General features: G+C 42.1%; 1 protein-coding gene across 2 annotated transcripts in view; it reads right to left on the reverse strand.

Moving 5' to 3' along the window:
- ENTREP2 (endosomal transmembrane epsin interactor 2) overlaps positions 1 to 14,042 on the reverse strand; it is a 461,086-nt gene that overhangs the window by 259,511 nt on the left and 187,533 nt on the right. For both annotated transcript variants that reach the window (XM_047086771.1, XM_047086770.1), the window contains exon 2: positions 8,603 to 8,659. In XM_047086771.1, the coding sequence (XP_046942727.1) occupies positions 8,603 to 8,659 (57 nt within the window). The remainder of the gene's footprint in view (positions 1 to 8,602; positions 8,660 to 14,042) is intronic.

The following is a 14,042-nucleotide window of genomic DNA, read 5'->3' on the forward strand; positions in this document are numbered from 1 at the left end:
ATGAACAAGCAATTCAAAGAAATTCAAATGGGTAATAAAATCTTGCTATTTGTTTTATTTCTGTCTCATCTATTCTCTATTCTTTTTTCTTTTTTTTTTCTGGTTTCTTTGGGATAATTAGATATTTTGCATGACTCCATTTTATTTCCATGTTTGGTGGATTAGCCAACTCTTCATTTTTTTTATTTCAGTGGTTGCTTTAGAGTTTATAGTATACATTTTAGCTTATAGCAGTTTGCCTTCAAGTGACATACTTCTGCACATATCTTTTAGGAGTCTTACACTGTATACCACCTCCTCACCTTTATACTCTTTTTTTCACAAATTTTCTTCTACGTATGTTAAAAATCCCACAATATGCTGATATGTTTTTCTTCATATTTCCTGTTCTATGTGTACATTGAGCTTCTTAGATCTGTGAGTTTATAGTTTTTATCCAATTTTGGGAAAAAAACATGGCTATTATTTCTTTTTTTAAAGTGAGATACAACTGACATATAACATTATAGTAGTTTCAGACATACAACACACTGATTCGATATATGTATGTTATGAAATGATCACCACAGTAAGTCTAGTTAACATTCATCACCACACCTTGTCACAAAATATTTTTTCTTATGATAAGAACTTTTAAGATCTATTCTCTTATTTTTGAATATTTTTTATGTCCATCCCCACTCCTTTAGGGACACCCATTTCACATATATTAGGCTTCTTAAAATTGTCCCATATAGCTCACTAATGCTCCTTTCATTTTTCACAAATTCTTTTTTTTCCATGTTCTACATTTGTATAATTTCTATTGCAATGTCTTGAGTTCACTAAACTCTTCTTCTCTCTTATTGAATCTGCCATTAATCTCATCCAGGGAATCTTTTCTCTCTTACCTTGTAATTTTGATCACTCGGAGTTCAAATGGGTATTTTTTATACCTTCCTGTCTCTACTTTTTGAACATCTGGAATACAGTTACAATAACTGTTTTAATGTCCTTGTCTGCTATTTTTGACATGTGGGTAAGTTTTTTTTATCAGTTTAAATTGGTTTATTTTTCTCCTCATTTCAGGTTGTATTTTCCTGTTTCTTGGCATGTGTAGTAATCTTTGATTGGATGCCAGACATTGTGATTATTATCTTGTTGGTGCTGGATGTTTTGTACTGAACATTCTTGAATTTTGTTCTGGGACACAGTTAAATTACTTGGAAATGGTTTGATTATTTTGGATCTTGCTTTTAAGATTTGTCAGAAAGGACTGGAGCAACATATACTCTGGAGCTAATTAATCCCCATACCGAGGCAAGATTCTTCTGAGTATTCTACTCACTGCCCCAGTGAATCATGAGGTATTCTAGGCTGCCTGGTAGGAAAACCCTGCTTTTATGCCTGCTCTGTTCCCTCTAATCTGCTCAGATGATTCTTTCCTAGCCTCAGGTAGTTTCCTCCTATGCAAGAGCTGATGAATGTCAGCTAAATACTCATTGGAGATCCTCTGCAGACCTACAAAACTCTCTGTCTATGGAAGTCTCTCCTCTGTGGTACTTTGTTCTGTGAACTCTAGCCATCTTGGGATCCCTAGACCTTCACCTTCTTCTCCTTAACTCAGCAAGTGTACCAGGTTCTGCCCAAGTTTCCCCTACCTGTGGAGCAGTCTGGAAACTGTCTCACAGCTAGGGACAATGTTAGGACTTACTCTTAATGGTGGAGGATCAAGATAGAAGAAATATACAGTAGAATCAGGCCAGATTTATTGCTACCAGCTAAGCAGAGATTCTGGCATTCAATGTTTAGCTGCGGCAGTTAAGAAAAGCTCAGTTTGTTTGGTTAGCTGACATATGAATCCAAAGGTGGGCTACACTAAATGAAGCTGAAAAGCCAGACTTCCATAGTATACCACAAGAGGAAGAGATCTAAAGGCTTAGGGAGACTGGAATGATAAGAGTGCATTGATCCTATAAGACTTGCTCACCCACCCCGGAAGATCCAGAGAATACATCTTTCACCACAACTATAAGAAATCTGTGAGAGGAACTCCAGCATCCTTGAAGAACTTTGTGGTGACTCTTCTCTGTAAGTCAGAAATCCGAGTGTCAATGTCAGTACCATCAAACTGGGTTCCCTAAATGCAATGAGGATTATTGGATTCTAGGGTGGCAGGGACCAAGTGGCAGCACTTTATCACCAAAGACCAGGTGAGTGTGGTTACTGTAATGGACAGTGGGGCCAAAGAAGTGATTAGAAGAGTATGACTCATAGAGATGCTAGGTGTTGGCTCCTAGAAGTTCTATTTCTTTAATTAAACCTTCACTGATACACATTCCCATCTTGGTTGATAAAATTTCACAAAAGTAAACCACTATCAAAAAGCTAGACTCCTCAAAAACTATAATACAAAATTCAAACAGCACTAAATACATCAATGGATCCATATGATGCTCATAGTCCTACAAATCAGTGCTTTTAAAAATAGACTTACTTTGCTTTAAAAAAAACTGAACAAAATAAATGGATTTTTTTATTTATAAAAATGAATTCTAAAAAATGTTTTTAGACTCATGCTTATTACTCTCCCAACAGTATTAGTTGTTACAAATAATCTAATGGCCATCTCAGTACTACTTCACTCAAAAATTAGAAAAATATATATACTGCCTGTGATTATGTGTGAAACTAGTTCCATTACTGATATATAAGCAATCACAAGATATTTCACTGAATCTTTCAAAAATTACTTAAATCAGAGCTATATAATCTCATTCCTAATTGCAATCTAGCATAATGTAGAACCTTTCATAGTTTAATGTAAGAAAGACGATTATCTCAATCATAGGAGACACTCCTCAAACTATTATAAAAAATAGAAAAGGAAGAAAAGCCTCCAAATTCATTCTACAAGGCCAGCATTACCTGATACCAAAACCAGACAAAGAGACTACAAAAAGAAAGCAAGAAAGAAAGAAAACTACAGGCCAAGACCACTGATGAACAAAAATGCAAAATCCTCAACAAAATATTAGCAAACTGAAGCCAACAATACATTTAAAAATTATTCATCATGATAAAGTGAGATTTATTCCAGGAATGCAAAAATCAATATTCACAAATCAATTGATACGATACATCACATTAGTAAGGGAAAGGATAAAAATCATATGGGCACCTCAATAGATGCAGAAAAAGTATTTGACAAAGTACAACACTCATTCATGTTAAAAACTCTCAATACAGTAGGTTTAGAGGGAACATACCTCAACGTAATAAAGGCCTTACATGAAAAACCCATAGCTAACATCATACTCAATGGTGAAAAACTGAAAGCTTTCCTTCTAAGATCAGAAACAAGACAAGGATGTCTACTGTCACCATGTTCATTCAGCATAGTACTAGAAGTCCTAGCTGCAATGATCAGACAAGAAAAAGAAATAAATGACATCTAAATTAGTAAGGAAGAAGTAAAAATCTCACTATTTGCAGATGACATGATACTATATATAGAAAACTCTAAAGACTCCATCAAAAAACTACTAGAACTAAAAACTGAATTCAGCAAAGTCACAGAATACAAAATCAATATACAGAAATCTGTTGTATTTGTATACACCAATAACTAAGTAGCAGAAAGAGAAATTAAGAAAACAATCCCATTTAAAACTGCACCAAAAAAAAAATAAAATAAAATACCTAGGAATTAATGTAACCAAGAAGGTGAAAGAACGGTACTCTGAAAACTAAAAAACACTGATGAAAGAAATTGAAGATGACACAAACGAATGGAAAGATATTCCCTGCTTATGGATTGGAAAAACCAATATTGTCAAAATGTCCATACTACCCAAAGCAATCTATAGATTTAATGCAATCCCTACCAGAATACCAACAACAATTTAACAGAACCAGAACAAATAATCCTAGAATTTGTATAGAACCACAAAAGACCCCTACTAGCCAAAGCAATCCTGAGAATGAAGAAGAAAGCTGAGGTATCACAATCCCAGATTTCAAGATATACTACAAAGGCTGTAGTAATCAAAAGTAAAAGTATGGTACTGACATAAAAACAGACACACAGATCAATAGAACAGAATACAGAGCCCAGAAATGAACCTATGATTATATGGTCAATTAACCTATGACAACGGAGGCAAGAACATACAATGGGGAAAAGATAGTCTCTTCAACAAATAATGCTAGGAAAACTGAACAGCTACATACAAAAGAATGAAACTATACCACTTTCTTACCCATACAGAAAAATAAACTCAAAATGGATTAAAGACCTAAATGTGAGAACTGAAACCATAAAACTCCTAAAAGAAATCTTAGGTAGTAATATCTTTGACATCAGCCACAGAAACATTTTTCTAGATATGTGTCCTCAGGCAACAGAAATAAAAGCAAAATTAAACTATTGGGACTACATCAAAATGAAAACCTTTGCAGAGTGAAGGAAATCATCAACAAAATGACAAGGCAACCTACTGAATGGGAGAAGATATTTAAAAATGGTATATCTGGTAAGGGGTTAATATTAACAAAATATAAAGAACTTATAAATACAATGCCAAAAAAAATCTGATTGAAAAATGGGCAAAGGACCTGAATAGAATTTTTCAAAAGAAGATATATAGATGGCCAACTGCCACATTAAAAGATTCTCAACCTCAGTAACCATCAGGGAAACGCAAATCAAAACCACAATGAGATATCACCCTACACCTGTCAGAATGACTAGACTAAAAAAGACAGGTGAAAACAAGTGTTGGTGAGGATGTGTAGAAAAAGGAATTCTTGTGCACTGCTGGTAGGAATGTAAATTGGTGCAGCCACTGTGGAAAACAGTATGGATGTTCCTTAAAAAATTAAAAATAGAAATACATATGATCCAGTAATTCCACTACTGGGTATTTACTCAAAGAAAATGAAAAGACTGAATTAGAAAAACATATGCATCTCTATGTTTTTTGCAGTATTATTTACAATAGCCAAGATATGGAAGCAACCCAAATGTCCATCAAAAAATGAACAAATAAAGAAAAAGTGGTATACACACACACACAAAGAACTATTACTCAGCCATAAAAAAAGGATGAGATCTTGCCATTTGCAATAATACGGATGGACTTAAAGCATATAATGCTAAGTGAAATGAGTCAGACTGAGAAAGACAAATATCATATGATTTCACTCATGCATGGAATTTAAGAAACAAATGAACACAGAAAAAAAAGAGACAAAAAACAAGACTCTTAAAAACAGAGAACGGGTGGTTGCAGGAGGGAAGTTGTGGGGGGGTGATAGGTGAAATTGGTGAAGGGGATTCAGAGTACATTTATCATGATGAGCATTGAGTAACATACAGAATTATTGAATCATTACATTGTACATTTGAAACTAGTATTAACACTGTACGTTGGGGTGCCTGGGTGGCTCAGTCAGTTAAGCATCTGACTCTTGATTTCAGTCAGCTCAGCTCACGATCTCACAGATTCATGAGTTCAAGCCACACATCAGCCTCCATGCTGGCACTGCAGAGCCTGCTTGGGATTCTCTCCCTCTATTTCTCTGCCCCACCCTGCTTGCACGCACACATGCTCTCTTTTACTATCTGTCAAAATAAACAAACTTTAAAAAAAGGCTGTATGTTAATTATGCTTCAATAAAAAAAGAAAAAATAACCACAGTAATGCAAAAATACATATTCTCTACTGAGATAGCTATCACTAGTTTTCAGCATATGAAAAGCTCTTATAAAATACCAGGCAGAAATTTTCATCCTCCTCTCTCTGGCATCACATTCACCAGCCTGGAAGGGGCAGTCTCCTGCCCCTTGCTCTCAGACAGCCTGCTGCCTCTCTCCCTTCCCTTTTCCTAACTGAGGCTTCCCTCCAGCATATCAGTCACTCTGGGCAAGAAGTAAACCCTTCTTCATCCCATTCTGTCATGTAAGATCGTATTGAAAAAGAAAGGAGATGCAGCAGAGATTAGGTGGGCACACATGCACCAGCCCTTCACAGGAAAAGATATTGCCAGCAAACCAATGACAGCACCAAAATCCCGCCATCAGCATGGCCCATGCATTGCTGTCCTCACCCAGCAACCCCTGCAAGGTGTCAGGCATTGGCTACGCAGGCCCTGGAGCAGTAGGGCCCAGCACTGCCTCTTCCAACCACCCCATGGGAGACAGCCTCTTTCAGAGAGGTTGTTAGTGAGGGCAGAGGGTGATATATCCCCTGGAAATGAACCAGAATACTCATGGTAGCTTCTTCAGCTTATACCCCCAGAAGGAAGGAAACACTATGATTAGGGTACAAGACAGAAGCAGGAGCTTGGGATAAAAGAATTATTTAAATCAAGACTTCAAGCCATTCTAGCTGAGTCTATAGAATGAGATTTTCTAATGAATCAAGACTAGATTGTCCTGGTAAACACAAGTAGAAGAACGTTCTTATGGTAGAGACAACCAACCGTCTACCAAAATCACTGCCCTCCTCTTCATAGTCTGGAGCTGCCTCTGGGAAGTGCCTGCCCGGGAAGGAACTAATTTTCCAGCTTCCTTCCCAGCCAGACAGGGCCATGTGACAGGCTCTGTGTTGAGTGATGAAGGTCATCTTCAGAGCCTCCTCCACTATTTTCTCTTCCACTGAAATGCAGCTGACTCCACAGGCCTAGGAAATTGTAGAGCCCCAGATGGGAGCAACCAGGGTCCTCTGGATCACCCGTGATGGGGAATGGCCACTGCCTGGAATGCCCACTCGAGAAGCAAAGTTGTGTCATGTTAAGCCACTGAAAGTCTGGGATTTATTATAGCACCTAGTGTTATCTTAAGCCACCCCCTTACAAACCTAAGTAAGGAAAGTGGTCAGTCAAACTAGGGGAACCCCTTCTCTTCTATCTGGGGCTTGGGCAGAAATAAATCAATGGGAGGAAAGGCTGACCATTGCCCAGAGAGCAGCTGGTTCTACACCAACGGACAGGGATTAGTGGACAGGCATTTTGAAAGTTCTGCTGTGGTATCCCAGTCTGGTGTTTTATCCTGCTTCCTAGGGTGAGTCCCTAACACCCCACCCTACTGCTCTGGCTTCCCCAGGACACACCTGAGCCACATCCATAAGGAGTCCTGACTTCTTGTCAGCTATAAACTGCACAGCATCCTTCAGAATAAAATGCGCAACCTCATGAGAATCTCCATCCTGGGGCCAGGTGTGGGGGCAGGCGTGAAGGGTGGCTGAGTGATGGGTGCCATTCCTCTTGTCTTTTTGCCCACACACCCACCCAAAGGATTTGTGGCTTCTTCTTGTTTGGCATCCAGTGTCAGAGGCCTTCCTCTGCCTGCACTGTGAGGACAGGTGAGGAGGAATGGAGCAAGCTGTCCCTACATGTCCCTAAAGGACACCCAAAAGCACAGCCAAAGGACATCAGGCCCCACAGCTGGTGTGTCCACCACCATTTCCCTCTGCATAAGAGTCAGCTTGTTGATACATTAGCTGGCATTAGCTTTAAAATACTCCAGCAAGGGGCTTGGATGAAACAAGACAGGCCAGTGTTGATCTTTATGGAAGATAGATGGGGGCTACATGGGGATTTATTATACTAGCCTCTCTTACTTTTATGCATGTTTGAAACTTTTTACATAAAAAAAATAACACCTTTTTTTGCGAAGAAAATTTCTCGATGGGTCATAGGAGAAGAGGCTCACTGAATTAATGCCACTCCTTCTCTTCCCCATGCCTCTTCAGGACGCCCTGGTAACTCTCATGAGGAGGAGGTGTTTACAACAGGCAGACTTGTGGGTTTTTTCTATTTCCATTAATATTTAGTACATGTCATTATCTCCAAATCTAATCACTTAAAGAAGGGATTTTAAATAATTGATTACTACAAAAGACAAAGAGGCCACACCATGTTTTTTCATTATCCATCAAAACCTAGAAAACCTCTTCGTCTGGTCCTGACACGGACGCATAAATATATTAATGCATACACTGAGAAAAACACGCATACAAATCAATAGACATGAATTTGCTTGGGGTACTTTTCAGAGAGAAAAACCATCATTTCCTTTCCATCCCCCATGAGGCCTGCCCCTCCTCCCCAACACAGTGACATAGCAATGAGAGAAAGGGTTCAAGTGGTACCCCTGCACTCTTCTACTCAAATAAATGTCTCCTCTTACACTCCCAAGTTTCAGTCTCCAAAACATACAAACAGCCAACATGTCTTGAACTCTGATAAAATATGTGCTGCCTTTGTGGTCATACGCATGCATATGTATATGCACGAAGGTGTTCACACACCTAGAGAAAACGCTTGCATCTACACTTCTTACAATGTCTTTGTTCCCGGCATGTCCTTGGAGGAGGGTACCCAAAGAGAACCATCACGAAGATGGCACATGAGCATCTCAGACAGACACCTGAGGGCTACCCTCAGATGTACGGAGGGAAGATGCACAGTGGCTGTTAACTACGTGCCCATCTGCATTGACAAGTGCCAGTTTCATGAAGGTCTGCATCCTGTTTTCTGCCATTGCCCTTAAAGCACTCACATCTCCACAGGGAGGGCCCTGCTCCAAGGCCACCATGGAGACTGCGTGCGGACTTACCACGAGGGAGAGAGGCCTCTTCCAGGAGACGACGCCAATGAGTCCTGACAGCAGCACCTGGAAGGACAGACAGTGCAGGAAGGTAAGACTCTTTGGAATCCGTTAACAGGTGATCAAAACACAGTATTAGCTGATCAACCCAAAGAAGGATGACTTCTAGAATATGGCCCACATACATGAGCTGGGTGGCCATGAGGCGTGTGGTCCATCCAGACGTTCAGAGCCTGCAGCACACGGGCCTCTGAGACCACCAGGAGGTCCTGACAGGTCACTTATGTTCTTTATGGACAGGCCCAAGAACAAATGTGCTTTCTGAAAGTGTCTCCATCGGGCACTTATTCCCCTCTGGTCCTGTGAGTCATTTAGCCCTGTGACTTAAAAATCACAGAGAGGACGGAAAACACTACTTTGGGAAAAGGCAGAGCCACCCCCCTTGCATGTCACCTGAGTGCATGCCTTCTGTGCATGGGTGCTGGGTACAGCAGACCTACCAGGCCCCCCTCTACCCTTTCACACGCTTGGTCCCCAGCCAGCTTCCCACCTCACCAGGAAGGGGTGCCACCAGATGAGGTCCCGGCTTTCCACATGCTGACTCTGAGCTGCTCGCTTCTTTCCCAGGCCAGCCCCCCAGGCTTTGCTGCCCCAGGTCCCACAGAGCTGTCTCCTCCAGAACATCTTCTGGCAGCCACTCCCCTCTGTTGGCCCCTCCCCTCTGGGTAGCCCTAACCACAGGAACACCCTCCAGTCTTCTGTTCTCAGGAGAACCACCCCTCAGCTCCTGGCCAACCTTTCCCTCAGGCTGCTCCAAGCCCACATTCCCTGAGGCAGTCACTGGATGCTGATCCTGAAATTCCCAGTCTCCTTGGGTCCAGGCAGGGCAGACAGATCAGAGAGACACAGCCGCTCTCTCCCCACTACAGGGTGGCTTCAGCCCTTGCCACTGGCAGACACACTTCCCAAGGTCACCTAAGGGGTCCCTGAGTGCAACACACAAGTACAGCGATCTCGGCTTGAAGACAGGAGGCTGACCACATCTACCTATGGGTGGCACACTGTCCTCTAGTCTCTGTGTCACTCCCCTGACACTCTCCCTTCTCTGGCTGCCATCCTCTGCTCCATGCTGTCCTTCCACATCTCCCTCCCCTTCCCACTTCCCAAGACCTCTACTCAGGCTCCGGCTCTGCCTGAGCCATCTGTCATTGGGGATCCTCTAACACTATCCACCAACACCTCCTGCAGGTCGGTCCCTGACTGCGGAATCACACTGCCTGCCAGGCACTGCTCCTGGTGTCACTCTCCACCTCAACATGTCCAAAAATGCACCTGCAATTTCTACCTCCCCAACCCAGTCTCCCTCTTATCGTCTCTACCTCCCACAATGGCACCCCTCCTCCTGGTCGCTCAGATGCAAATTCCAGAGACAGGCCAACATCCAACCACACACAATAAAGAGGAGAGGGCTGCAGCTCCCCCTTTGACAGGGAAATATGCTGGGAGGCCCCACTACAAGTAAGGGATTTTCTTACAAGGTCTTTTGTAAAGATAAATCACCCCAACTTTCTGCTGTGGGTATGGACAAGGCAGTTGGGCCCTGGGATGGAGGGCTTTGGTGCATTTCCCCCTGGAATTCCAAAAGGACTGAATCAGTCCCCAGAAGAGAGTATCTGGCTGAATAGACCCCCAAGGTCCCCTTGGCAAACACTTCTGCAGTGGGTGAGGCCAAGTCTTAGACCCAACAGTCTCTCTCACACCCTGCACCAGTCTCAGGTGGGTTTCCAAACACATCTGGACATCTGGTCTTTCATAGGAACACATCTGGTCTTTCATAGGAAAGACTTGTGAACTTTATTCACACACACACACACACACACACACACACACACACACACACACACACAAATGAATCAGAGAGAGCTCAACAGGGCACTCTGCTCCCAAGCATGTCATATATATATTTTTTCTTCAATGCATGCATCCTGCAAATAAGTCAATATTGACAATATTATTTATAAACATTTTCCCATCTCCCAAATCTCTCTTCATGATGCCCCCCAGCTGCAACCTGTACAGAAACCCTTGACTACTGTTCTCCTGTGTCTTGTTGAGCCCAGTCCCTCGTTCTTCTTCCACAATGCCTATGACCTCTCTCTTTCCCATCTGTATCCAACACAGTCTCCCTCTTGTCATCTCTCCTGACACTGTGGCATCCCTCCTCCTGGTCACTAAAACCCAAATCCTAGAGGTGGTTTGGCCCAGCTGGCTCTGACCCTGCCATCTCCTTAGGATGTGACTTCCAAAGAGTGTCCTCTGTTTTCCCTTCACACCAACACCAGCCTCATCCAGACAAAACCTGGATAGAGGATGGGAAAGCATGCCTCCCAGAAAATGTCCTTTTATACTCTGCCTTCTACTTCTCACTTCCACCATATAAAATTTTACCTATTCTTTAAGACATGGCCCAATGCCTCCTCACTCAGGAAGGGCCTCTGAATTCATGAGTACATGGGGCCCCCCTAAATCCCTAAACTATGACCAGATCTCTCAAGGCATGTTTAATAAGCTCAGACAGAAGTCTTTGATCTCTCCTAAGCTGAAGTTTATAAAAGTATCAAATGTCTATAGTGACCAAGTGACTCGTAACAGAAATATTATTGGAAACCCACAAACCTCCAAAGAGCAGGCATTTATAAACACAAAGGAAGTGAATATCACTTAACTAAGGCCACAGTATGAATTCTGGACTTTCCTTACTTCCATCATAAAGTTATCATTCTATGAATTCCCTCGAATAATTTTATTTCCAACAAATATGGACAATTTGCTTTACTGGGGAAAACTACATTTCTAAGAATCATTAATAACTGTAATTGAGGGTGGATTCAATTCCCCTATACAAAGGAAAAAAATAAAATCATCAGACTCAGTGGGGCATGGAAATCCTGAGATGATCCCTGATGACCTGTAGCCTTGATTATCAATATGATAATCAATGATAAATTATGGTAATTATCAATATAATTTACACTCCTGCGATCCTATCTAGCACCTCTTAAAATGATGTTACCTTGGCAACACCTTGACTGCAGCCTTGTAAGACCCTGACCAGTTGACTCAGCTAAGCCATGTCCAGACTCCTGACCTAAGAAACTAAATGGTGTTGTGTTAAGCTATAAAGTTTGTGGAAGTTTGCTACACAACATAGGACTAAATGTTTGTGTCCTCCCCAAATCCACATGAAGTCCTAACCCCTAATGTGATGGTATTTGGAGGTAGGACTTTCAGCAGGGAATTAGGGTTAGATTAGGTTGTAAGGGTAGGGCCCTCATGATGGGATGGTGGTCTTACAGGATGAGAAGGATCTCTCTCCCTCTCTCTCTCTCCCCATATGCACACACCATGGAAAGGCCATGTGAGGACACAGTGAAGTATTTTTTTTAATGTTTATTTTTGAGAGAGAGAGGTAGAAAGCGAGCAGGGGAGGGGTAGAGAGAGACAGGGAGACAGAATCCCAGACAGACTCCACGCCATCAGCACAGAGCCAAGGCAGGGCTTGAACTCACAAACCATGAGATCATGACCTGGGCCAAAAGCAAGAGTCGGATGCCCAACCGACTGAGACACCCAAGCTCCCCCACAGTGAGCTTTTGACAGTCTGCAAGACAGGAAGGGGGTCCTCACCAGAACTCAACCCTGATCTCAGACTTCTAGCCTCCAGAATGTGAGATTAACTTAACTGTTGGTTAATCTTCCCAATCTATGGTACTTTGTTATGGCAGCTCAAGCTTATTAATACACTAATACAACCAGAGTGCAATATTGGATTCTTGTTTTCAAATGTCCACTCTTTCCCCGTGTCTCCCCCCACCAGAAGCTGACTTCCCTGCTCCTCTGACCTAGAAGCATCGGTACCCGCTCTAACAAGGGAGGGAGGCACAGGAGAATGGAGAATGGCTTGGAGGAGAGTCTTCAAAGCCTAGGTGCCACAGTGCCTCCTCCCTGAGGATGCCTCCTGGTCCACTTGGCAACAGAGAAGAATGGAGTGTACCTCTGCTCAGAAATGATCAGGTCTGAGTTTGAACTATTTTTTTGCTCAATTCCAGCTACTGGTGAGAATTACGTTGCATGTTCCGCCAGCTCAGTAATTCCTCAGGTTTATTTTTTTCCACTCTGGTGAGGAACGGGGTCATGGAGCTAGTTAGCCGTGAAATTACTGCAGCTCGTGAAACCTTTGTCCCATTTAATTTGCCAATATCGTTATTCAAAGTCCACAGTTTACACAGAATATGAAGAAATTTAAGAGGGTCAGAGAAGAGTAACATATGATTAAGTGGCTGTGAAAGAAAAGACCAAAAAAAAAAAAAAATGGGAAAGGCATGATACTGTTCAGAGACAGGGGGACTTAACTTTTCAAGCACCTGCAAGTTGTTAAAAGGACACCAACCCACTTTTTTCTCCACTTCCCACCCAGCCTAAATAGAGGCAAGAGATAATATTAAAAATGAGACAGAATTTCCTGCTGTTGAGGGTGATGAAAGGGGATAATAGACTGCCAGGAAGTAATGGCATCTTTAGAGCCAAAGGTCTTCCTGTTTGATTGGTATTGCTGCCTGAACACAGAGGCCTGGAATAAATTAGCTCTTTAAATCCTGTCCTCTTTCATTGCCCCAAATCAAGAATTTTCTTTGGAGCTTCATTCCTGGTTCAAAGGCAAATGGTAATGCAACATTTTAGGTAGGGAAGCAAGTCCTTCTAGAATGCAGACTTGAAAGTCAATTAAATTCTTTCACGAAACATATGGCAGGTGTGCCTAATAGCTACAGTGGTATCAATTTACCACTAAGAAGCCAGGGTTCACAGCGTTAGCAAAAGAACTGTTGTTGTAAAAAAAATGGAGCAAATAATATTCTGAGTTGCCCCGAATGAAAAAAGTCTACTGACCCCGTCTCTCAAAGCTTTTCAGACATCAGACCTGTGCTATGCAAAAGTCTTCTGATTCATGGAGTGGCTGAACCTCCTACTTTATTCTACTTACATTTTCTTTTCTGAGTGGTTTTGTGTGTCTGAGTCTCCCTAGGGCCACATGGCATGGCTCACTCCAGCATGCAAACCCTCAGCCTTCGATGTCCATCTCAACTCCCTTCTGGGAAACATACATCTTCATATCCACCCCATATCCATGGCTTCTTCCTCCTTCCTTCACAACAATCCCCAACCCACCATTCTCTCTCCTAACCATCACGCTCACCTGTGGTTCTGACTTTCTCCACGCCACTTCCCACTGGAGCCTGCATCAATACATCAAACTCAAGATGTCAACAAGGAAAGCCACTCTCCTTCTCAGCCTACTTCCTCCATAATAGAAAAGAATTCTATAGCTTTCATTCTCTCACTGTATAGTAGCAAAACTATAAATGATTAGAAAGATAGCCCCATGAAAGAA

The sequence above is a fragment of the Lynx rufus genome, unplaced genomic scaffold (assembly GCF_022079265.1).
Source record: "Lynx rufus isolate CCGP_SWC_20201006 ecotype Redwood Valley unplaced genomic scaffold, mLynRuf1.p SCAF_21, whole genome shotgun sequence".
Taxonomy (NCBI): domain Eukaryota; kingdom Metazoa; phylum Chordata; class Mammalia; order Carnivora; family Felidae; genus Lynx; species Lynx rufus.